Here is a 26,404-nt window from a genome sequence, read left to right as displayed (position 1 = left end):
CTTTGTCCATAAAGAGCTTTCAAAACATGGAGTTGAAATCATAACACGTCTGTACACAGCAAATTGCTTTCATGTTAAGTTACACCGTGGAGATTTGCTCTTGATAAAAGATGGATTGGCTTCAGTCTGTCAGATAGTAGGCATGCACTAGGGAGGAACACGGGAGCTGACAGAAGTCAGTGTCACTGATTTCAAGTCCTACCATGGTGCTTAGCGCCATGATGGATATCTGGTGACGACTTAGCTCCAGAGGTATCGATGTAGTCACTGGCTGACCCCAGATGGGAACGATCTGTTCAAGGATGGGCAAATCCCCATGAGGTCCAGCAAATTCCTGGTAGGCAGTCTTCATCATCATGTTTCAGGTCATTTTACAGACCTCAAGGCAAGTACAAGGTGGGGGGGGGGGGGGGGGCGGGGTTGGTGATAATCAGAAGACATGGCTTTAGCTTTTGCCATGTGATGACAAGCAAGTGTAGCTATATACTAACCTATCCAACGGGGGGCTGAGGCAAGGTGATCTCCAGGACCCGAACTGGAGAGGTCCCCATCTGTCTTCCATGAAGCATTCCAATGACCCCGCACAATTAGAAAGCTTTGCTGCCTGAAACAGGAATTCTCGGGGGCAGGGCGGGGTGGGGAGAGGGAAGGACAGAAGCTTTCAGGATATGATCATTCTGTCCCCGCTACATCCAAGCCCGAAAGCCCCACTGCTTGCCTTCTCAGGAAGCAAACGGTGGATTTCCTCAGAACCAACTCAGGGCCTCCTTCTCTCAAGCTGACTCTGGTGGCCCATCCCAGGCTGCAACTCTTTGCTTCCTAGGTCAACAGCTCTTTGGGTGCTCAGCGCACAGGTCTCAGCCCTGAACCTGCCCTGCTAGCCCTCATGACCACTTTTTCGGCCACCACTGCCTATGGCCATCTTTTGGCAAACATTCCCAGATCTTTCCATGAGAGCTCCAATTTACTTAGCATGTTTTCCCTCCGAGTCGAATTTGTTAACTGGAACTCAATTCATACGGACTGTTTTAGTTTTTCATAAAAATCATCCAAAATTACACACCTTGCCCCAGGGATGGGTCCAGGTTTTGTTGGACGTGATCTAGGTAGTATAAAAGCAGGCGCAGGGCCATGGGGCGGCATGCAAGTGACGGGCCCCGAGGCTGAAGCTTCATTAGCTTGGTGGTGAGTCCACTTTTGCCCTTATTTGGAGAACTGAATTCCAGTGAGAGCATCGTGCTTTCTCTGCAGCAAGATGATCTATCTCTTGTGATGGTCTATCACTTGTGAGCAGCACAGTATGAGGAAGAAAATACACACTGGGGACAGAAAGGCCTGGGTTCTGGCTCTTAACTCGCTCTGGGATCTTAAGCATAAAGTTGTCTAACCTCACAGTGTTTCGGGTCCCCCAAAATGGAGGTAACGGTGCATCTTTCATCCACGAGTTTGTGAGGGTTACGGAGATGGCTTTAGTAAAACCTAACACACATAACACACGTAAAAGTATGTCACGCGGGTCACTCGGTGAATGACAAATCAGACTCCTATCTGACACTTGTCATTAGAATTTGTGTCCTTGACTGAAATCTACCTCACACGGCAAGGTTAGTTAATAACTAACACAAGGCAAGTTAGTTATTTACCCAACAAACGACAGACATAGAACATGCAAGCATATATTCAAAGGTAGTATAAATGTATAAAAACAAGATGCAAAATAGAACCAGGCTTGGCCTGCACCGGGGGCTAACAAGTATTTTTCTGCACCACTGTGCCGAAGGCATGCGGTGTAACCCAAGTGACAACAATGGCTTAATGCAGCAGTGATAGACGAGGAGCATACGAACCGTTTGCAAAACGCTCAGGTGTTCTTTGTTTCCTCGTGATACATGTTCTCCTCCCACCTCTATCCCAACCCCCATAACCCACCCCCAGTCCCAGCTGAGAATCGCACTCTCCACAAGAATTAAGGCAAAATACTGAGTTTATTCAGTTGATTTGACCAATCACGCTGGATAAAAGTGCCGGTTTCATTTGCCTGGTGTAAAAACGTACTTTAGGTAGGAATACTGACGTAATTACAATGTTAAAAATATGTGTACGTGTAAGAAAGATTCATGAAGGCATTTGATATAAAACATACACAGTATGCTATTTTAATATACAAATGCTTACGAGGAAGTGTTCAGGAGAGTTACAAAAGTAGCATCATTAAGAATTTAGAAAAGTTCATTTTCCTTAAAGGTCACGTTCTCATCCTTTGGGATGTACAGAAATTATGTGGTTTAACACAGTTTTATCCACATTCAAAACACCATGTTTTAAATGTTTTAAGCATAGCATATACAGTACAAAATGTTTCCATAGGAACATAACAGAACCTGTCACTAGTGGCTTCTGTCAGATGGCTCCTGAACAAGGAGCCATTTTTGAGACACCAGTTCAGCTTATTGCTAGAAGATTCAAGTTGTTCTATTCACCCAAAATATGACGACTTTAATTTATACTAGAATCTACCCACAAAGGCTCGAGGAGTTATAATATACACCCATATATACAAGCCAACTGTTCTGAGTTAAATGAAGTTCCCGTACTTAAATCAGAACCAAGAATGGTAATTTCAGGCTAACACATTATCCTTGTGGTTGGTATTTTGTAAATGGTGAGCAAAGTGCACAGTGAATGGAATCAGTCACTAGAAACGATCCTGCCATGAACCCTCAGCTCCCTTTGAGTCATGCCATCTGAGAAATGAGAACCTTTAGACCTGGCAGCTACCAGGGCGGCTTCACACATCAAACCCATGGGAGCCATGTGGAGTCACATTCATGAGTCACGGGAGCCCACAGGGCCAAGCTAACAAATGGCACAGTTCGTGATCCAGAGCCCCAGTGTAGACTCAGCAGGACCAGCTTCCAGGAGACCAACGCTGAGTCTTGATTATTTAGAGAAAATGATAACATCAGTCAGCCATATTCTAGTGTTGGCGGACCCCGTACAAAGTTGAAATAGCCAGCCAGGGCCCCAAGGTCTATGTAGAGGGAACGCTGTCTCTTTAGCATCTCTGATTCCTCAGTGCTTCCTGTGCATGAAGAATCTGAAAAGGAAAACATTGAAAAAAATAGAATAAATGATCAGGTGACATGTTCAATAATAAATACCTGTTCCTTCCGGCTGGGTAGTGGGGGGAGTGCAGGGCTGGGGGGGGGCGGGGGGTGGTACGAGGAAACTTTGGTCTTAGTGAAATAAGTGTTTGAGCTATGGTTTTATTAAAAAATGACAGACTTAGAGTTGAACATTATGGGCTAGTTTCTGTAATATGACACAGACAAAAGGGTTCGAAAAAAAGTCACCGATGACAAGAAATTAGCTAGAAATTCTGGCGTATTTTCCAATGCCCCAGATGGTTCTCTTTAAATACAGTAAAGTCAGACAAGAAGACAATGAAATGCAAATAAACATTCCAGGCTTAATATCTGGGTTTGGACCTAAATGGATTAAGAATGCCACAGATTTTAATAATAAAAATAGAAACACTCTCCGTGCATGTTCAGTGTTCCTGGAATGCATACTGACTTTCCTAAGTGGGAAAGATTCATAGCTGGCAAAGAGGTTTTAGGCAGAGGAAGACAAAAATGCAAGTTGACTTCAGACTCAGTATTTTATCTTGATGTTTCCAACCAAGGACTGATGCGGCTTTACCGTAACCGAATTAAATAAAAGTCTGTTCAGAACCAACAGCAAAACTGCCCTGCTCGATCCGTTTTTAAAGGCACATGATACTCCCTATTGCAAAAAAGCAAGTCAGAGGCAGTTCTCAAGGACTGCGGCTACCTGCATTTGTACTGAACCATGCCCAGATTTGCTGGTCGATTAGCCAATTTTTGTTTTTTTAAATGCTTTTGCTAAACTTCTTGCTTAAATTTCTCAAACAACTCTATGGCACTCGAGAAGTCACTCCAGTTTTTTGTTTCTGAGTGCTTTTGTGCACTCCATCAGAAGTCTGATGCAGACAGAAAAAGAAGGGAAGCAGGGGGGCGTCGGGCACAGGAGGGTGTCCATACCAGCAATGTTCTCTGGAAGTTCCAACTCCTTCCTGCTCAGCAGCCTCTTCCGCTCAAGGAGGGCGGAGTCCAGACTCTGACAGCGCGGCTGATCCTCTCTGGGGGGGTTCAGGGCGTCATGTTTTAACAGGTCTGCTGCCCTCGGGCGGTGATTGGGGTTCCTCTCCAAGGCGGCCTCTATCAACTCTCTCATGCTGGGACTGCAATCATCTGCAATATCTTCCAGCGGAGGCGCCTGCTTGTGGATCTAGCAAAAACAAGCTCTCTTAAGCACCAGTGGTACGAAAATACACCCTCAACAGGAAAAGCGTTCCAGTTACCAGGACCTGGAAAGTCATTTTGCCTCCCACCGCACGCCCCGCACCATTATGGTCCTGTCTTAATCACGTTTGCCCGGCATGTCTTAAGAGCCCCCAAATTAAACGAATTCTGTGGGTTAACGATGTTCAAGGGTCACCGTGCCATAACGGGGACGTATCTGCTCTCTCTCGATGGTAAAATGGAAGTTGCAGGGTTCGCTATGTGCCAGGCTGGCTTGGGGATCTATAATCTAACATGTCTTTTCTGAAAGTGGACAAAGAACAGACACAGCTTCTTTGGCTCGGAGATGTATGCTACTCGGACGGTGCTAAGTGGCACTGTAGGATGACACGTATAACAGAATAGCATGCAACTGACGCCCAGTGCAGATTTTAGTAAATTCCCAGCAATGCATTCTCTGCAGGAATGGGATTCTGCTCCACACGGGAAGAACTTTCCAGTTCCGTCTCATGGGTCACCAGTTCACATCTTCCCCTCGGGTGGGCTACAGGAGGGACGGCGGCTCTCCCGAGCGGGCAGAACTCCCCCGCACCCCCAGCCCTGGTTGACCCTCTACTTACTATGTACAGGTAGGAGGGATAGGCAGAGCGAGGGTAGCGCTTCACCCAGGGCGGGGTGCCTGTCTGCATGTGGATGAGTGTGGCCCCCAGGCTGTAGATGTCTGCTTTGGTTGAATGACCTCTGCATAGGATCACCTCTGGGCTCATATAAATCTAAAAAAGAAGCAGAAAACATCAGTCCGACTCCCTCCATTTGTCTGGGGGTCCATTTCCCTCAGCCAGTTCTGGAAGCTAGCTCCCCCAGCTTTACCGTATTTATTGCACGCTTCAGTCCTTCAGAAGACTGTGTCACTGCTGTGTTCCCTGACGCTAGGGAGAGTGACACAGACACCCTCGGGGAGCCAGCAACTTTGGCCCGAGATGTCTCTGCAGCCTAATGAAAAGCACCGCTTTTGAACATACTGAACACGCGGCAGCCAAGGACCCACCTGGGACACCCACTCGCCAAGGTTCTGGAAGGCACCCACCTTGGTTTAATTGTTCTATTAAAACACCAATTCCTTGCATATTTAAATGGACACTACAGATCCACTTTTTCACTTCATGTTTGTCATTAAACTGCCGACCCTCTAATGATCTGCAGTAATAAAAGGTAGCAGAAATACCTAGGGTATTAACACCCATCACACGGGAGAGAGAAACTTGAAATAGCATGTAATGTTGTAAAAGTGGTCCTGTCATTGATATGAACTTTTTCTTCTTCTTTTTTTAATGTTTATTTATTTTTAAGAGAGAGAGAGAGAGAGAGAGAGAGAGAGCACAAGCAGGAGAGGGGCAGAGAGAGAGAGAGAGAGAGAGAGAGAGAGATTGACACACAGAATCCGAAACAGGTTCCAGGCTCTGAGCTGTCAGCACAGAGCCCGACGCGGGGCTCGAACCCACGAACCGTGAGATCATGACCTAAGTCAAAGTTGGACATTTAACCGACTGAGCCACCCAGGTGCCCCTACGTGAACTACTTCTTATTTCTACCTACGATGTAGCCAGTGACTAAATATTAAAGGTGTGACATTTTATCACTCTGTAAGTTCTATTTGGTTTCATGCTGGAAAAGTAGGGCTAGTTTCAGAAACAGTTTCTCTAAGAAGCGTTTGCTTCTAAACTTAAAAAAGAAAGAAAGAGAGCAAATACTCGTAGCCAATGATCCATATTTATGACTGGTACAGACATAAATATAGAGTAAATATCCATATTTAGCATTAAGAAGTTTTCATGCTGTCCATCATTTGAATATGGAGAAAGGGGTAAGTGTTCCTGGAATATACTTCAGAGTTAATAAGTAAAACAACTGGCTTACAAAAACTGGGGAAATTTCCCAGTTTCCCCATCCTAACCATCCTGAACAGTATCCTACAACACACTTCCTGGCCTCCCTTGCTCATTCTGTCTGTCTGTCTCACCAAACAGGCTACACTGAGCTCCCTGTTCTCAAGCATTTCCTAAAGTAAAGGCACCACCTTTGCATCCCAACAGACTTTCTTACTAAATATCATCACAAAGCGAAACGACAGATGCAGCGGGAAGGCTTAGCTGTCGATGGAGGATGCTCGTCTCCTCCCTGCTGGCTTGCTCTCCTAGGCAAAGATCAGGCCACCTATGGCCCGTTGGCGTGGGCGACGTCAGCTCTGGAGGCTGTCAGTGGTGGATTTGGGGATGCAGCGTCCCACCCACCTGGCGACCTGACCGCTGCCCGCGCCGGGCAGGTCCCCCAGAGTTCCGTGGCTCAGAGCTCCTGCTTCCTCAAGCTCTAGGAGAGCGAGAGCGGCAGGGCATGGCGTTCGAGAACTCTTCAGGCTGGCCAACGGCAAGCATGAAACAGGCCCAGTGGGAACCACGGAAGGCTCTCGGAGATCTGCACCCCCTCAGGCCTGGGGCACTAGAGCAAGGGAACCTGTCGGTTGGGGGTCAAGGCTTCACCTCTCAACACGTGTATCAGAAACAGAAAGAGACTGTGCAAAGTGTGTGTGTGTGTGTGTGCGTGCGCGCGATGATTAATGTGTTAACCTCTATCAAGTAAGACCACAGACTCAGAAGGAAATAAGAACTTTTAAAAAAGAACCATGCTATAAAAGTTGTTCCAATTAGCTATTTGCACTCATTATTTATTCTTTCTCTCTGCCATGTAATTAAAAAACAATAGATTGAACATATGCCAGATTAGCCCTGTTCCGAATCTGAATGCTGGGAGAGAGATCAAAGACAGGTGACCAGTGTTTGCACTCGTGAGTTACACAGCAGGGATCAGAAATCATCTCTGGGGGCGCCTGGGTGGCTCAGTCGGTTGAGCGTCCGACTTCAGCTCAGGTCACGATCTCACGGTTCGTGAGTTCGAGCCCCGCGTCGGGCTCTGGGCTGATGGCTCAGAGCCTGGAGCCTGCTTCCGATTCTGTGTCTCCCTCTCTCTCTGCCCCTCCCCCATTCATGCTCTGTCTCTCTCTGTCTCAAAAATAAATAAACATTAAAAAAAAAATTAAAAAAAAAAAAAAAGAAATCATCTCTGGCTATGCAGTAGCCAAGTAATCCAAGTTCCTTTTTTTTTTTGTTTTTTTTTTTTAATTTTTAATGTTTATTTTTGAGAGACAGAGCATGAGTGGGGGAGGGGCAGAGAGAGAGGGAGACACAGAATCCAAAGCACAGGCCCCAGGCTCTGAGCTGTCAGTAGAGCCCAATGTGGGGCTCGAACCCACAAACCATGAGATCATCACCTGAGTTGAATTCAGATGTTTAATCAACTGAGGCACCCAGGCACCCCCCCCCCCACCCCCGACAAGTGATCCAGTTCTAATGGAAAGTAACTCTGCTCAGTTGACTTTGGCAAATGACATCTTATTGACTCTTTAAAGATGAAGAGTCTTGCTAAAAGCTTTTAATGGTGACTTTACCACCTTACTCATCAAACTCTGACTTGTGAGTACCATACACAGATAGTAAATGCAGATAGGCTGATTTGAAGAAAGTTGATAACTCTGGACATTAAAGTCAGTTGAGCACTCTGTAAAAAGCAATTTACATTTGCTGAAAATAACTCAATCCAAATACTATTTAAGAGCAAACGCTATGCCATTATCTCACATCCAAGCACACACACTCTGTCTGCTAGAGAATCCCAGAGAAGACATATCTTCCTCCAGCCATTGCAAAATGTTCAATTTGATCACACTGCCGGGAAGAGAAAGGTATTTTCTATCTATAATACCATAAATAGTTTGTTTCTCAAACCGACTCCAGGAAAAAGGGTAGAATGTCACGTATCTGAACTTCTGACTAATGCCAAAATATGCTGAAACATTTCCCAAAAAAAACATGTCGTAAGCATTAAGTCTTAATTAAATTTTGTGCTCTGGTGAAGTGTTCTTAAGATCTGGGGACTAAAACATTCTTTTAAAGAAGTTTACAGTTTTCTCTTGTAAATATTACTCTGCTCACAGACAACTTATCAAGGATCCTTTCTCAAGTATTTTCCAGAATAACTTCAGTACTATCAGCAATTTCTGCTGCTGCCCAGGAGAAGTCTTTGCTTTGAGAGAGTTACGAAAAAGCTCCCACAATCTTGGTTTAAGATGAAGTCTGCCTGCTTGTTTTTATACCACGGTTGGGTTCAGTGCACTGCGCCTACCAGCTGGACTAACGGTTGTCATCTGATTGAACACCAAGACTGACCCGGTGATCTTAAGGTAAAGGTGCAGCCAAGGGCCCTCTCCCCATTTGCTGGGGACATTTTCAGCAGGGAGAGAACCTGGGGCTGGGAGGCTCTAATAGTTAAGCACCCTACCGTGGTGGACACGAACCAGAGAGGAGGCTTCCATACCCATTTACCTTACCATTTGCATCCCCCCACGCCCATCATAGTCTACTATGAACTAAACTGTTGCTTTTTGAAGAATTTGGATAACTTTAAAACAGGTCCCTTCACCAAAGAGTGGGGGCTGCTGAAATACCACCAAAGGCATGGTCCCTGCTGGCCTTGTCCAATGGTCCATCCCTGATACCTACAACAGCCTGACACATAGCTATGCTCAACAGACGCTTGTTATACGAATCAACTGTTCAGCCTAATCATGCGTACGTTAAATTAAATACGTTAGCTGAAAGCTCATGCATGCATCTCATTTACATCCAGAAACGGCTGTGGTTTGGTTTTGCTTTTGCTTCACCACTGACTTAATTATAGCTAGTTTGGATCTTCGAATACAATTTATTTGCGCTATAATAAATTTGAGATTCATTACAGGTTCTCTAGAATGAAAGGTAAGCCTAAAATGTGGTTGGTCCTCAATATATACTATTAGTAACTACGTCAGTTACGGCTATACTTGAACCAAGACGGTAATACAAGTTACACTGAGAATATATATATATATATATATATTAGCTATCGTAAAAAGTGACGATATTTAGGCCCCGAAAAAAATTGGTTTAAGTACCGGATCTGTCACTTGCTGAGTAACTTTGGGCCCTTTATTTTAACCCCTCCAAGCATATTCCCTTATTGTAAAATGGGAATCCTAATAGTGTTTGCCTACGAGAACAATATTTACCAATAACGAGGTAATTTGTTACGAGGATTAAATAATATAATTCATTTAAAATGCTTAAATTAGTACTTGGCACAGAGCAAGTGCTCACTAAATATGCTCCAGTGATAATCCTATTTGACGCAATGGTTTTTCACCCCCTTTTCAGTCCTTTCTGCAAGAACGCTAGAACATTTTTTATTTTTACTCTTAAAAAGACATCGACCATCCCTGGGGGAATAGAATTACCTCTGTTCCACGGAGGTCCTTAGGAAAATAGATATCTTCAGTCATTTGAACACTTAGGCCAAAATCCACCAAAACGGCTTTTGTGGACATGAAAACAATGTTGCTAGCTATAAAAAGAAGACAATTTTTTAGTATCAAATTGTCTATATACCCATAAATAAAATAAAAACATCATCCAAAACAGTGAGTCCCAAATCAGAATAGACTAAAATGCGCTCCCTACCAGGATGATCATATTATACTCAAAAGAGCAGGATAAATCTGGGTGAGAATTTAAGTGAAAATCGCTTCAGATACGCCAAGAACGCAGTTGATGTGGGTGTAAATGGTTGCACACACTAATAATGCTCAAGATACAATGGCCACGTCATGGAAACGATTTAAGGGTACATGATGGATGAGTGGATAAAGAAAATATGATATGTGTGTATATGCAATATAATAGAACGTTACTCGGCCATAAAAAAGAATGAAATCCTGCCTTTCACAACATGGAAGAACCTTGAAGATCCAAGTGCAATGACTGAAATAAGTCAGACAGAGAAAGATGAAAGCTGTATGAATCCCACTAGTATGTGCAATCTCAAAACAACTAAACTCATAGAAATAGACAACAGATCGTGATGGCCAGGGGCTGGGGGTTCGGGGAAATGGGTGAAGGTGGTCAAAGTGCACAAAACTGCAGTGGTAAAATGAACCAGTTTTGGGGGTAAAATATACACCGTGGGCGACTATAGTTAATAATACTGTATTATATATTTAAATGTTGCTGAGTTGATCAAAAAAATTTTTTTTAGTTTTATTTTTTGAGAGAGAGAGAGAGAGAGAGAGAGCGCAAGTAGGGGAGGGGCAGAGAGAAAGGGAGACACAGAATCTGAAACAGATTCCAGGCTCAGAACTGTCAGCACAGAGCCCGATGCAGGCCTCAAACCCACAAATGCGAGATCATGACCTGAGTCAAAGCGGGATGCTTAACCAGCTGAGCCACCCAGGCACCCCAAGTCAATTTTAAAAGTTCTCACCACACACACACACACACACACACACACAAATTATAACTCTGTGAGGTGATGGATGTATTAACTAATCTCATTGTGTTAATCATTTTGCAATATACACATACATCAAATCATTACATCACATACCTTAAACTTACACAATGTTGTATGTTAATTAGATCTCAATAAAGCTGGAAAAATATAATGCTTACGAGCTTGGCTTTCAAATTCTAAGATATAAGCATATGATTATCATGCCACTTTCCTAAAATGAAAAAGTAAAATACCCATTTTTTGTTAAAGTAATAGTTTCACTAGTGCGATTTAGCATTAAATATTAAGGGTTTACAGTGGGTCTCTGTGTTGTATTTCCCACCATCTCTTACCCCTAGAAAGCAGTCAGCGAACGCCTGTTTAACGAATTATTGGCAAAATGGTGTTCAAAATTAAAAAGCCATTTGTTTTCCAAAAACGACTGGACTCTGTGTGTGTTTAAAGTAAATCACTATTTTTGAAAGCCTTATTAACAAGGGCATAGCCAGCACTCAACAGATGTGTGGCTCTAATCTTCCACAACTGGATAATCCTCCTTCCTTATGACTTTGAAAGCTTTAGTGACCCTATTGGGTTCTAAAACATGTTTCAGGAGCGCAGGGGAGGACAGTGAAAAGTGCTCCAGGGCAGCTGTCCTCCCCTCCACTGAGGATCTTTGGATTAAAGACAGGAGGAGTCCATTTGCCTCCTATCTAAGAGCCTAAAAGGTTCACATGCAAAGGTTACTCACGTTTAATATCATGATGAATCACTTTCTTTGAGTGCAGAAAATCAAGTCCCTTGAGAACATGCTTTGTCACCCAAATAATTTCAAATTCTCTCATTGGTCCACAGCTCTCCAGTTTCTCTAGGACAGACCCTCCCTCGCCTGCTTCCATGAAGAGGTGCACGGTTTCACCCCATAGGACTGCGCCATATAACTCGGCGATGTTCTCATGCCGGAAGCAAGCCTGGATTTCCACATCGGATGGCTTAAATTGATCTACTGGGATCTAGGACACAGAAACACCAGTAAGATGCTAACCAACCCAGGACAGTGAAAGAATATCTATAATAGAGGTCAACCCACAAACCAGAAGGCAAATAAATGCCCCCCAAGGATCCCTCAAGGATCTGCATGAAATTATACTGCCAAGTTCAAATAATGTTGACTTCAAACCTGCATTTACATTATGTCCGCTTTAGGTGATGGCCGGGGCCTGGGGGCTTGGGGAAATAGGTGAAGGTGGTCAAAGCGTACAAACTTGTACAATTCACAAGAAGAAAATAACAACATATAAAGTATTATTTTCATTTAAAATGTAGCAATCCAACCAAAGAATTATCCATGATTGAATCGAAAGGGTGATAATTTCCCATCCATTTTACATACACTTTCTACGGCACCTAGATTTTTAGGCTCTAGCGTCAATATTTCAACTTGTCACGAAATAATATGATGTCTTTGGATCCACAGCTCATGCTCTAGCACTGGCCATCTATTCTATGGAAAATCAAAGTTACTAATAAAGAAAAAAGTAGATCTTTCAGTGCAGATGGAAATGGAATGTCTCCAAAATCTAGCGCTAGACAAAGAAAGCAAAATGCAAAAGTACATATTTTATGCTCCCACTTGTAAAAAACTTTTAAGCTATACATACACATGTCCACAGACGTTTGGAAAGACACAGAACTCATTAACAGTAGCTGCCTCAACCAAAGGGGTCTCATTCTTCAATCTACATTCTTTTGAATCTGCTAGGGGTTGTTAATCACCCTGTATGTTCTTAAGACAAAAAAATACAGCTTAAAAATTGAATGTCAGTACTTTGAGAACAACAAAGGTATTTTTTCATGCCTTTTCTGACAAAACTGTACAACAGGGCACTTTGGTTCTAAGCTCTTTCTAAAATGTCCCCAGATTCTTTTAAGACAACTGAGACACGTCTCCTCTAAATGCAACCTTCAAATGGCTTGTGATAACACCTCCGTTTTTTCTTTTGATAACAGATACTCTAGCAAATCTCTATGAAGGAATAAATGAGTCCAGTATATTGGTGAGCTTTTAATTACAATAACATAGACTAAGGCCATAGTCAACAAATCAAAAGTGACTTCAATTTATTGCACTTCTAAAAACCTTTTAAAGTAAACCAGACATACAAAAAAGCACAAAACTGGTTAACTAGCAAATTCAACGAATTTTCAGCTGAACACACCCATGTAACCACCACCTGGATCAAGAAGCAAAACTCTACCAGCACCCCAGGAACCCCTTCCTGACCTCCGCCAGTCACTGCCTCCCAAGGGCACCCACTATCCTGACTTCCAGCAGCATGGATCTATTTAGCCTATTTTGGGCCTTTATAGAAGTGGAATCTCACAGAGCAGATTGCTGTCTGGCTGTTTTGGCTTAACATGTGTTTATGAGTTTCGTCTACGTTACTACAGGTGTAAATCATGTGTTCTCTTCACTGTACAGCATCCCATTGTATAAAGAGACCATGCTGCAACATCTAGAAACTTCCCAGTTTGGGACTATTACAAATAGTGCTCTGATGAAAATTCTAGTACACAGCTTTTGGTGACCACGTGTACATGCCTATGGGGTGTGTACCTATAGGAGCAGAATTGCTGGGTCATGGGGTGTGTATTGGTGCCCAGCTTAGGCAGGTACATGTCCAAAGCAGGGGTACCTCAGCAATGACCGTTTAATAACAAGTGATGGCACCTTTACAAGAATTGACCTATTTAAGTTCATCCCTTTATTATTTTTTATTTTCTTTTAAGTTACTATTTATTTTTGAGAGAGAGAGAAAGAGAGAGAAGGAGGGAGGGAGGGAGGGGGAGGGAGAGAGAGAGAGAGAGACAGGGCATTAATGGGAGGTACAGAATGAGAGGGAGACACAGAATCTGAAGCAGGCTCCAGGCTCTGAGCTGTCAGCACAGAGCCCAATGCAGGGCTCGATGAACTATGAGATCACGACCTGAGCCCAAGTCAGACACTTAACTGACTGAGCCACCCAGGGGCCCCTAAATTCAGCCCTTTAATCTACAGTCTTGAGAAGCCTGGCAGCTTGCCCACCTTCTGCTTCCCTACCTGGCCCCTTCCCCAGTGGGTGGGATTAAAGGAGCAGCACACAGATTTGCTCCTGCAGGATAGCTCCCCTCCACTCCACCCTACCACAAGAGGGATGATGATATCCAAGCCAGGTACAGAAGCCAGCGGCATTTTCTTTTTTATCAAGGCAAACTAGAGTAAAACCAACTATGCACTTAAGCAGAGTTAGGGGCTGAACAGCCACAGGCAGCAAGCAAATCCAAAAGGGGAAAAAAAAAAAAAAGAGAAAGGAAAAGAGGATGAAAAAGAGAAAGAGAAAGATGAAGAGAAAAAGAGAAAAGGTGACTTTGGACAGGGCACCCGTACATTAAATCCAGTCAAATGGTAACAACTTCTGAGTAATGCAAACGAGTAAGAGCCACAATGCCGAACATAGGAACATACGAATAGTAAGTACTATTTTTATCTCCATTTTACAGGATGTCTGGTTATGAAGTACATACCAATTTACAGGCCATTCTTTTCTTAGTCTTTATATCTTGTGCTAAGTATACTTTTCCAAACGCCCCCCGAGGTATGAAATCAGAGCCAATATTCCTGTAGGTCAGCTTCCAAGGGATGAGGAGAACATCAGAGTCTATTTGATAGCGTCCATTTTGGGGAGTGATTACCTACAACAACAACAAAAAAAGGTGGGAGGGTGAGAACTTCAGCAAACTCCTTTTCTAAGACACACCCTTCAGACTGGTTACTTTAGATTGCATTCCTCCACGCAGTGTTTGAAATTAATGTCACTGTTGTGTAATCCTAACAGTGTACAGAGACTATATTTAGAGCTGCAGCAAGACAGAGAAAGCATGTAACAGAAACACATCCCTGGTCGGACCTGATCGTATTTCCACCTACTGGTGAGTAATTCATTGTCAAACAAAACTTTAAAAATTATTTATCGAAGGGAGCATGACTACAGCGACCAAAAGGCTGAAAATAAAGATTGCATAAATATAAGCTGTGACTGCAAGTTGACTTGCTTCCAATTAAAATGTGCTAACCTGTTAGTCCGCATAGCTATTACTCACACATGACGCATACAGAGAGAGCGTGGAAATCAACTGGTGATCGTGGAGGATTCTGGAAAATAATGTGGTATGCCAGAGCTATGAGTTGACAGTGCTGCGTAAATAAAGTAAGGGCAGAATTATCCCTCATCTACTCGCCCACTGAATAATTCACTGAGCGCAGATTATGTGCTGGCCACTGTGTTCGGTGGTGAGGAGGCAGCTATGAGACCCTTAACCTCCAAGAGCTCCCGAGCAGGCAAACACACTGGGAGGTTTCAAAACCAATCGATTCAAATATTAAAAGAGATGAATCCCGGGGCACCTGGGTGGCTCAGCTGGTTAATGGTCCAACTCTTGATTTCAGCTCTGGTCGTGATCTCAGTTCGTGGGTTCGAGCCCCGTGTCAGGCTCTAAGCTGACAGTGCAGAGCTTGCTTGGGATTTTCTCTCTCTCTCTGCCCCTCCCTAACTTGCGCTCTCTCTCTTTCTCAAAATAAATAAATAAACTTAAAAAAATAAATAAAAGAATTGCATCCTGGTAGCAGTGTGGACTGCAAGGGTATGTGCTTTTGTCAAAACTCAACAAACTGGACAATTAAGGTCTCTGTATTTTGCTGCACATCAAGAATATCTCAATTGTAAGAGAGCAAAAAATTACAAGGGGAAATAATTATAAGTATAATGAAAACAAAGTAATAAGATAGTCCACGGGAATTATGACCTGGAGCACATGCCTAAAACAGGTTTAAAATATTCTTTCAAGGGATAAATGGTCTCAAAAATACAAATTTTTCCTCACTGCAATTAGCAGTATTAGGACTTCAGTTTAAGAATTCAGGAACTATGAAACTGTCGTGACATTAAGTTATTTCAAGTGCAGAAGAGGCCAAAGGGGAATGTGGACCACATGGGAAAAGAATGAACACCTGATTCGTGTGCAGATGCGTGGGCCTGTTGTAAGGTCACTGCTGCGGGAATAGTTCTAATAATCCCAGGGTTATTCATTCTGTCTCCATTACCGCCTATCTTAGCTGCACCCCCCCCCCCCAAACAGATGCGTGTGCTATTACTCAGGCAGCGAAGCAGAGGACAGCTCCAATACTAAGAAGTGTGAAGTCACTAAATTTAAAATGAAATATTTCCTGAGCACTCCCCGGAGCCAGCTCCTGCACGGAGTCCCAGCAGGAAATCGAATACGAATACTTACGACAGCCCATAGACTTGCCTCGTTTGAAATATGACCTCCTTTCGAGAAGTGTCTCACCTCCAGTGACTGGAGGCCTCTTTTTACAGCACGCTAAGAACGTGATAAATTTAGTCCCTTTCCACATTTAGACAGAACCATACCCACGGCACTCCACTGTACATGCTTATTGCTTCTTTCTTGTTATTAAATATTTACGTATCCCACGTCACCTAGACTCCAGTTATCCACTTCAGGGTATCATTCGCCTTCGTAGAAGTTTTACTTCTGTCCAACTTTGTTATAACCCAACCTGATCCAAGGGATAAAGGAGAATAACAGCAGCCGTATGTTGGGTGATTAATTAAAAAAAAATTTTTTTAAGTTTATTTTTGAGAGAGAGAGAGAGAGAGAGAGAGAGAGACACGGAATCCAAAGCAGGCTCCAGGCGCCGAGCTGTCAGCACAGAGCCTGACAGGGGGCTCGAACTCACGGACCGTGAGATCATGACCCGAGCTGAAGTTGGACGCCCAACCGACTGAGCCACCCAGGTGCCCCTGTTGGGTGCTAATTATAAACCAGGCACTGTGCTGCGGCCTTATCAAAGGCTCACAACGATCCTGTGAGGTAAGTACGATTTTTATCTCCATTTTACAGATGAGGAAACCTGTTTCAAGAGGTTAAGTAACTCACTAGGCAATGGCAGAGTCAGCATTCGAACTCGGGTCTGTCTGACCCCAAAGCCACAGCTCTTGCGTGCCTCTGATCTTCTAGAAGACTGGAATTAAAGCTAAGCCATGATCAAAAGCCAGTTATTAAAAGTCTGCACTCACAAGTCACTGAGCACTTAGCCTTCGCCTCTTTAGAGGGAATACCGCCAAGTTCCTCCGGCCCTATTTTGCAATCCTGCATGTTCTGGGGACCCTCCTCCGAGGGCCGGTTCTCCTTTGATGATAAACCCCGAAACACACAGTGTGATACGCAAGCACCAACTAGTCTGTAGTTCTGCAAAGTCCCTGGTTCTTCCCCTGGCCCTAGACCTTCCCTTATTTGGGTTTGCAATGTTTTTTTTTTTTTTCCTTCTTCTTCTTTTAGGGTCCCTGCAAGATAATCTTCTGGAAGTCCACACTGCTCATCTCTTGCCAGTTCTTCAGCTTACCAAAGCCACCATTAAGCGCAGACATATAAGCACGCTTTGGATATCCTTCTCCAGATCAGTGACGCTCAACAATACTGGGCCCAGCAGCAGGACTTGAGAAAAACTCTTAGGTATTTTAAGAAGAATAAACTCCGTAGGGAGCCTGTGTTTATGGCTGCTACAACACGAATACAACTTAGAAGAGGCATATGATGGGGAACACAGGCAAAGCCGGCTCTTTTCCACCCTGCTGATCACACAACAAAGGGACTGCCACTCAGGTTCTGGGCTGTAAGACAGGCACTGACCCAGGCTGGAGTTCAGAAGGTGCTGCCCAGGTGACAACGACAGTTAATGATCCAGTGAGTGACAAGTAGCACAATGAGAGGTGTTTGGGACGGAGGAGAGAAGATGTGGGGAACATTAAAGTTTCAAAATACTGGAAAGACTGGGGCGCCTGGGTGATTCAGTCGGTTAAGCAACCGACTTTGGCTCAGGTCGTGATCTCACAGTTCGTGAGCTCGAGCCCCATGTCAGGCTCTGCGCCACGGAGCCTGGAGCCTGCTTCGGATTCTGTGTCTTCCTCTCCCTCTCTGCCCCTCCCCGGCTCATGTTCCGTCTCTCTCTCTCTCTCTCTCTCTCTCAAAAATAAATAAACATTAAAAAAAATAAATAAAATATAGGAAAGAGTGTCCTAAGGAAGGAGAGTAATAGCCGTGGACAACAACGGCCATGACAACAGCTGGCATCCTTTCAACACTCACAATACATAAACAGCTCACGTGCCTTCGTTATTTGTCCCACACGACACCCCCACAGAGTAAGTGTTACGATGCTGCCCATTTTACTGTGAGTCAACTGAGCCATCGAGGGGTGTAATGACTAGCCCCAAATCACAGAGCTAAAGCCAGAGCTGAAATACACACCCAGGCACTTTCATTCATGGGCCTGCACCCTCACACTACCCAAAATATATACTTTTTTATGTTTGAAAAGTAGGACTAGGGCTAAGGGGACTCAGAGACGGATTTTAGTTCTCTAGAAGGCAGGAAGGACTTTCCTACAATCGGAACGGGCTAAGTATGAAACTTAATGCCCCGGTATGCAATCAACTCTTCGTCACGGGACATTTTCAGGCACAGACCAGAATGTTCCAACAATTATTGGATAGACCGGGGTGATTCCAGCATCAGACAAAGGGCTTGACTCAAGTATCTTTAAGGGTTTTTTCAGGCCTGAGAAGCCAAGAGCAACGAGCCCTCTGGGGCCCTGCAGCGCCCATACAATCACCAATGAGGCTGGTGTTGGCAACCCATTTTCGGTTATTCATCCCCCACTCCGGTTATGAATTGTCTGGAGTGTAAACAACTCACAGCACTGTCATACAAAGCAATGCCCAGGTTAGTCTACAAAAGCTTCTTCTCCAGGTCCTGCTGGACGTGGGTGGAATCTTTATGAATATTATTTTTAGAAAAATAGCACGCACTCGCATACGCGTGCAGGCCAATTAGATGCCTAGGCTGGGGGATATTTTTGCAATTCCTGGTCCTCCGCCCAGTCTCATTAACTCCACGGGCTTTACTGTTGTTGGTTGCCAGAAACACACGACGTCTCCATGCCTCTGGGCTTTCGTATGTGCTATTCCCTACACCTGGAACACTCTCCTCCTCTCTCCATCCCCTTTTATCTGGAGGACTCCAACTCGAGAGCTCAGGCACCAATTCCTTGTAGAAGCCTGTCTGGCATTGTCTCTTCCCCCTCCCCACCCTCACGGCTATGTAAAGTCAAGGCGTCCCGTCTGAGCAGCCCCACTGCAATGAAGGTGTAGTTGTACTGGGAAGTAGCACGCTGCATTCATTGTAATTGCCTGTTTACTTTTCTCCCACATTCACCAGACAGTAAGCTACCCGAGAGCACAGATTCTTCCATACTGGATCTATAGCACCTGGAAAAGTACCTGATACGCTGTAGATATTTGACCTACGTCTAGCGAATGAATGGATGAATACTGGAAAGGAAAGCATTCGGTCCACGTGTAGATGCACTTCATAGATCAATTTGACTTCGGAATCTATCCGGCTGTTAGATAATTAGCTATCGTTTTTTTAAAGCAAAGAGACAGCAGCAAATGAAGCCCCGAGTGGAAAAGCTTTGATAAGACTATTAGGAGGAGGGCCACAGGAAGACAAAGGTCTTACCCAGGGGATGGTTCCCAGGGGAGCACCACATGCGGATGAATGGGAGTCAAAAGCCGGCTGTCCCTCCTTCCTCACCTTGCCTCCGACTGCCAAAGACCAAGCACTGCAAATCACGATTCCTAAGCCATTATTTATAAAGCACGGGCCTGGCATAGGTTACTAGCAGTCATGGGAGGTATCCGATTCTGAAGCTTAGTGACAGAAAAGTCAACCACAGCCCCGAGAGCCACCGACCACTGGGCTGATTTGCCCAGGGAGGCCTGGTCTACATTCCTGTGGATTTTAAGGTTCTTCTGTTATTCTACTCCAGTTTTAAATCTCCTTGCTTTATGTTCTTGATCATTTTTAAATTGAAAAGCTTTCTAAAGTCTTAACGGTCCCTGCTTTTATCATCTGTCCTATTCTTAAATTTTCTCCTGAATAAGCATCCGTTCATTTATAGAGCACGGGCCCCATGGCAGGGACTGGCAACATACTACTCTCAGCCTTTGCTGATAAAATTGCTACTTCCTTTTAATGTCTTTGTTTCTCCCCTTTTCTGCATTGGCTCCCCCCCCCCCCCACACACACACACACTCAAACCCTTCCAGAAGCTATTTCTTTGTATTCTTTATAATTTTCCTGAATTCCTTTCTGTACACCCCCAATGAACTTCTATGGCCCATCTCTCATCAATCTGATGGACCGGAGGAAATGTTCCTAAGTCTCTACATATTTATAAGCAAAAGAATTTTGTGTATTCTGCATGTGTTCCTTTAAAATACCCATCTTAACATATGCGTAGATTAAAAAAACATACGATTATTTCTCATTATAGGTACTTTTTAACCAGAGCTCTCCACCTATATTTTAGTTAAGAAAACACATAGTGCTCCTAGCTGAGGATTACCTCCATGTAGAAGAAGAACTAATATTATCAAGGTAAAGTACTTCGTCAACTATTACATACAACTTGGTACGTCCAAACCAAAGCAAGTCACGCAAGGATGCAAAATATAACCTTGCTCCAAACTGAGCTAGGGCTGAACATGACTGGTCTCTAACAAAACAGTATACTACAAAGCTGACCTAAATTACTGTGTTGTTTCTTAACTGAATGTAGTACACGAAAAAAAAAAAAAAAAAAAAGAAAGCAAAACCCAACAACGAAATAATTAAGTACTTTGTCCAGACTCTAATCATTCAACACTGACCTTCCCCCGACATTATCCATTTTGCCACACAGATGCACCAAAGGAAAAGGAGTTACTTTCATCAATATACACATTTTGCACATTATTGCCTCCTCCTTTGCCAATTGTTGTTTTTAAAAAACTCAGTGACTTTTACCCAGCGCCTACATTCACCTCTGACCCACTAAGACTGCCAGAATCCCAGACCCACCCAAACACATCATCTGATCAACTTCTGTGACAAAGTAATGTCACAACATTTTGGATTATTTGCATACCTGGTATGACTAAGGAGGTATTTCATTTGTCATTCATACTTTGCCAATTAAAGAGAGTGAATCTGTGGATAGCTATTTATGGCCTGCAAACTACATTTCTGCAAGAACTCAAGTTAGCCAGTATTAACATCGGGACATTCCCAAGATGTGACAAGAGACGAGCAAAAAATTCAGCTTTCAAAAATATTAATTAAAGTCTGCATCCCCCTCTCAGATGAAGGATTCTCATTAAGGCTTTTTCTTCTGCCTAACTAACGAATGAACTTGTTAATGAATTGTTAGGTTAAAATACATTCTTCTTAATGGCCTCTTTGTACAATGGACAGATGGAAAGGTTCTTTAAGTGGAACTCCTAATGAAGACCTTTCCTGCATCTTTAACACAGAGGTGATTCTCATGGACACCACATTTTTAAAAGTCATACCTGGCAGCCAGTCTAAGCCTGGTTCAAATGCCCCTCTGCATTAAATGAAGCTGCCGTAGCAAAGCTGAACCCACAGCACTCAACGATCGGGAAAAAACATACCATATTTAATAAAATTCCAGATTCCTGTGGTCGGTGTCCGTAAAAACGCTTTGCCGTGTTGGATATATGGTTTGCAAAGGCAAGCAAATCCTCCACGGTGCCATATCTGACGGAGGACAACCAAGGCACCTCCTGGCCACTGAGCAGCAGAGATTCTGAACGCTCCTCATTTTGATTACTGTCTTGACACATGGTCATCAGACTGGGCTCATAAACCGCTGGCTCTTCACTCGTGTAAAGATTTTCCATAATGTCTATGACATCGGACACGTTCAAGTGTTTAATTAATAAATCGATCTCTTCTTTATCGTCACTTCCAGTGCTCATGTACTCCATCACTGTTACGCTTTTTAGAGAGTCTGCAAAAGAAAACACGAACGCTTAGTGACGGTGTTTGTATTTGCGTTTAAGATCAATGGGAAACGGACATAAAAGGATTGGGAACAGGCTTCCATGCGCCTGTTGGTGAAAGGAGGGCTCTGTGTCAACAGTGTAAATTCAAGTTGACAGTGAAGAAAGGGACCTTAGATAACCTCTAGTCCAGCTGTTCGCTTTACAGAGGGGAAACCTGAGATCCAGAGAGCTTACTCCTTACTTACTCACTCACTCACTCACTCACTCACTGAACTGGTGGCATCAGCTACAGCCACTGGAAACAAACCTTCAGGAAATACCAAGGCTCCTGGCCCTTGACAGCTTCCAACCCTACCGTTCCCCCAAGAGACCAACCCTCCCTGCACAGATCTCGGTGGCTTCCCAGCCTTGGGTGACTTTAAAGAAAAAGAACAATTTTATCAAATTCAGGAGCTCACTTGGCAAATACAATTCAGGCCTTGGAGCCAAAAACATGTAAAACGGATTCTAATGTGAGTAAGCTGATGGTGATGGTGATAGGTCAAGTTTCAGGAACAATTCTGATGCAAATGAGTTAAACAGCTCCTGTAGACTGGGGACCACAAGCTTCAAATCCTACCAGCCAGGAGTGTGAGAGAGGGGAAGATTTCTTTTAGCCTGTGAATCAGCCGTCTCCTCTTGAGACCAGAATTCCTTAACAGCATAAAGCGTGTATCTTAATGGCCCAAGAAAGTTAATCTAATACTTAGATTGATCACCCTCTAGAAGTTGTGGTGTTATGGAGAGGCCTGCAAAGCCGAATCAGTCCTAAGCAAGACACGGGTAAGGCCAGCTAACTACACACCTGCTAATATTGTATTTCGGTTCTTATATGCAAATCGGGGGCTACACCTCGGGATCCATAAATGAGAAAAAGAAGGTAAAGCAAGGGTAAAAAAAAAAAAAAGAGGCTGTTCCTCAGGATTTTAGAACAACTCCGTTCTAGCCAGAGGATTAAAGATAAAAGGATTTACTTAAGGCCTCTAAGAGAATTCAGAGGCATGAATGTCTCCCTGAACTATTGTGCTCCTGAAGGCACAGCCTCTCTGAAAGATGTTTCTGGTTCTTTTCTTTTTTAATATTTTTTTAGGTTTATTTATTTTGAGAAAGAGAGAGAGAGAGCGAGGAAGAGAGCACAAGTAGGGGATGTGCAGCGAGAGAAGGAGTAAGAGAGCATCCCAAGCAGGCTCCTGACTGTCAGCGGAGAGCCAGACACAACTGACTGAGCCACCCAGGTGCCCCCATGTTTCTGGTTCTTAAAAGCACAACCGTTTAACACCTTCAACACTCCATGCTAAAGCCACAGGCCTCCACCTAACTGGAGCTCAAGTACAAAGCTCCAGGAAATGTTCTACCTCGGGGACCCACCTGCAACACAGGAACCCACCGTGGGCCTCGGAGTGAATTTCATTTGAGAAAAGAACCAGGCAATCGGGTGTCGCTAGTCACTTACTCCATGACCATTTTCTGCTGCGCAAGTTGTGTCGGCAGAGAGCAATCCCACACCCTGCAGTCTGATGCTCCACTTGGCTCAGACTGCTGGGGATGGGCTCCCAGCGCCTCCTTCACTGCCTCCCGACCTTGGGCAAGCACCTGAACCACTCTGCACCTCTACTTCCCCTATCTGCAAAATGGAAGCATAACAGCACCTACCTCATAGGGCGGTTGTGAGGTTTAAAGAAGTTCAGGTGTGCAAGGTATCTGCTGCACGGTTAATAAGCTCTGTCATCTGTGGTTGCTGGTCCCTGCATAAAAGAAGTACTGAGTCAGACTCCTGGCTTTGCAGATACGCTTAGGCCTTTCTTATCTGCAAATGGGATGTGGCTACCAATCCCCGGGGCTTCTTCACGTTTTTTTTTTTTTAATGCTTATTTATTTTTGAGAGAGAGAGAGCTTGAGACGGAGAGACAAAGTGCGAGTGGGGGAGGTGAAGAGAAGAGAGGGAGACACAGAATGAGAAGCAGGCTCCAGGCTCTGAGCTGTCAGCACAGAGCCCGACGCGGGGCTCGAACCCACGGATCGCGAGATCATGATCCGAGCGGTCAAAGTCGGGCGCTCAACCGACTGAGCCACCCAGGCGCCCCCATGGTTAGGTTCTAAAGGCTGTATCTAGAATAAGAGACAAAGTTAAAAAAAAAAAAAAAAAAAAAAGGTAGAAACCTCTGAAATGCTTTGATAGCTGTTACCACCAGTATCTAGAGAGCTCCTCTCAGAGACCTCCCTGTGTCTTTGAGAGAGACTGTGATGCAGGCTCTTGGAGTCTTGAGTTACGAAAGGAATTTCTTAGGTTAATGGAGGAACATTCGCCTTTAATTTCGTTGGGCCATTCGGTTGCAGTTTCAGCCCGTAGAATTTACTGAGAAAAGGAAGTTAAAGCAAAACCAGCCTGACTGAGGACCCCCGCTGGCTTGAAAAGTTCCAAGGCTCCGGGACTTAGCAAATGGCTGACTGGAGAGAAAATAAAGTTCCTAGTAGCAACGTGACTCAGGAAAGAAAGAGAAAAAAAAGTCCACGCAGTTTACAAGTCAGATGATCCAGAGAGGAAAGACAGGTTTTGATTTTTACACTGTGCAAAAAGTCTCAAGCATTCATACCCGAAGCCTAAGAGGTTTGAGTGCACACACTCCTAAGTTTCCTGATGAGGGAGGGGGGAAGGAAGAGAGGAGGAGCAGAGGAGAGGGAGAGGGGGAAGGAGAGAGGGAGGGCAGGGGAGGCGGAGGAGTGCAGGACACTGAAGCCAGGCCTAATTCCTTAGCAACACAGCTCCTCCTGCCAGGCAAATCAGTGCACCCCAGCAACCCCAGGACCCGGCAGCCTGCTAAAGGCCCCTGCTAAAGCCTCAGCACTTTCAGGCCTTAATTAAGCAGACAACATGCTTAATGATTTCGGAGTTCTACAGATGACTACCCATGTAGAAAAAGCGTGGCTTGTGAAGCTATTCTATTTCACCAATAAAGACTCTCCCCCACAGAGGTTACTATAAAAATCCTCATGACGCCCCCACCTGTCAACGGAGTGGACAAATACAACAATCTTATATATGGAGAAATGGGCAGATACAGCCCAAATTATTTGCTTTGAATTATTTCAGAAATCAGCAAGAGGAAATCCTATGCTAAGCATTAGCGTTACCCTCTTGGCTGCTTCTATTTATGTAAACAAAAGTTGAGAAATCCCTAGCAAGTGTGAATGAAAAATGGCCAAGGTTATCGGCATATGCCTCTGCCTAACAAAGGATAATTACACCTTGTGTTACCTCCCACTCGAAAGATTTTTCTGCCAGTTTTCGGTACATTGCCCCTCGGGGCCCACCTTATTATATCTATCTTCTCCAAAAGCCCCAGAATTACACATTCTAGCTGTAGACGAGCACAGCCAATCTGCTTCCAAACCTCTAGATACCTCAACTATCCAGTTTGCCTTATAAGAAAGAAAAAGTCCTAAAGGGCCATCTGCCGGAAGTAAGGCATACAAACCTCAATCCAGCAGAGTTGGGATCAGATTATACTCCACTTGGCAAATACGTGAGACTCAGGCTACAGACGCCTAATGCAACTGTAGTAGTGTTTCTTTCCCTGTTTTTATTAGGAGCACTTCTTAATTCTGTGCCAAAATCTCTTCCCGAAAGTGAAATAGACGTTTCTCTTAAAGACACCTCCTGGCCTTCCTTGTCAACTTTTGGGACAATCCCTATGCACGCCGTTCTTTCTAAGCGTCGTTCTCCGCCCAGACACAGAAGAATTTCGGAGCTCTGATATCGCATGACCAGCGGGAAACATCCGTGAAATAACTTTTTCCTTAACACTCTCTCTTAGACCAAAAGCCCAGCATTCACGTTCTGCTACAACGACCCTTTAATCGCAGAAGAGCGTCCGGGTTACATAAGCACGAAATTAAGTTTCAGCTATTCGAAAAGTTCTCTGCTCCGCCAACCGCCAACCCCGTCTCCCCTCCTCCTATTCTCCAAAGCCCGGGAAGCCTACCAGGACTTGTAAATGATAAAAGCCCCCACGATTTGGGCGGGCGGCTGCCGGGTCTCCAGCCTCCGAAGCGCACTCGCCGGGGTCGGCGGGGAGAGTGCGGCCGGCCGGGCGGCGTACGCAGCGGGAGGCGCGGTGACAGCGGGTCTCTGCGTCCCAGCGCACTGCTCGGACCTACCCTGCTCGCGCGCTAGGGATCCGGGAAGGAGGAGGAAGGGGGAGGAGTCGGAGTCTGCACCCCGTGAGACCCTTGCGCAAGGTGCTTTCCAGCTGTGCCGGCTGCAGCTGGGGCGCGCGAACCGCGGAAGCGCAACAGCGCGGGCGGCGGCCACGCCCCCACCTCCCAGAGCCCCGCAGTTTGCCCCTCAGTCGGAGGTGCGGAGGGCGCGCCACCAGGAGGGCTGCGACCACAAAGACCCCCCCCCCCGGAAGCCCCCGAATGCAGGGTTACCTGGCGGACGGAGAGCTGCAGCCGCGGCCCCACGACGGCTCGGTGCGCCGCTGGTGGCCGGCCCACCGGAGTCGGGCGCGCAGGGGCAGCCAGATCCGGCGGCAGCAGACGCCGGAGCCAGGGCGATCGGCCCCAGAGCGTGGCGCGTCGTCCGGACCCGAGCGTACCAGTGAGCGCGGGGCCGCCAGCTCAGGCCCGTCCTGGCCGCCCTCGTCGGCCCCTGAC

At 45.0% G+C, this 26,404-nt stretch overlaps 1 protein-coding gene and 1 long non-coding RNA gene across 7 annotated transcripts; one reads left to right on the top strand and one right to left on the bottom strand.

The window, feature by feature from the left end:
• Window positions 1-1,966: 1,966 nt before the first annotated feature.
• Window positions 1,967-26,404, bottom strand: MAP3K8 (mitogen-activated protein kinase kinase kinase 8). Of its 6 annotated transcripts, none has more exons than XM_058681583.1 (9): window positions 26,180-26,402; window positions 23,402-23,493; window positions 21,356-21,714; window positions 14,304-14,471; window positions 11,491-11,752; window positions 9,709-9,815; window positions 4,946-5,098; window positions 4,065-4,311; window positions 1,967-3,097 (listed from the first exon to the last, which is right to left on the bottom strand). In XM_058681583.1, the coding sequence occupies exons 3-9, from the start codon at window positions 21,689-21,691 to the stop codon at window positions 2,967-2,969; spliced, it is 1,404 nt and encodes a 467-aa protein (XP_058537566.1). In that variant the 5' UTR covers window positions 21,692-21,714; window positions 23,402-23,493; window positions 26,180-26,402; the 3' UTR covers window positions 1,967-2,966. The 6 variants fall into 6 exon arrangements, with proteins under 6 accessions (XP_058537566.1, XP_058537568.1, XP_058537565.1 ...); XM_058681585.1 differs by lacking the exon at window positions 26,180-26,402 and adding an exon at window positions 25,907-26,063; XM_058681582.1 differs by lacking the exon at window positions 26,180-26,402 and adding an exon at window positions 25,732-25,900.
• On the top strand, window positions 8,257-17,813 carry LOC131483450 (uncharacterized). The gene is made up of 5 exons (XR_009247685.1): window positions 8,257-8,619; window positions 11,595-11,771; window positions 14,615-14,712; window positions 16,449-16,670; window positions 17,139-17,813. It is a non-coding gene; the product is annotated as an uncharacterized LOC131483450 (long non-coding RNA).

This window comes from Neofelis nebulosa, chromosome 8, assembly GCF_028018385.1.
Source record: "Neofelis nebulosa isolate mNeoNeb1 chromosome 8, mNeoNeb1.pri, whole genome shotgun sequence".
Taxonomy (NCBI): domain Eukaryota; kingdom Metazoa; phylum Chordata; class Mammalia; order Carnivora; family Felidae; genus Neofelis; species Neofelis nebulosa.
This window is presented reverse-complemented; position numbering and strand designations above follow the sequence as displayed.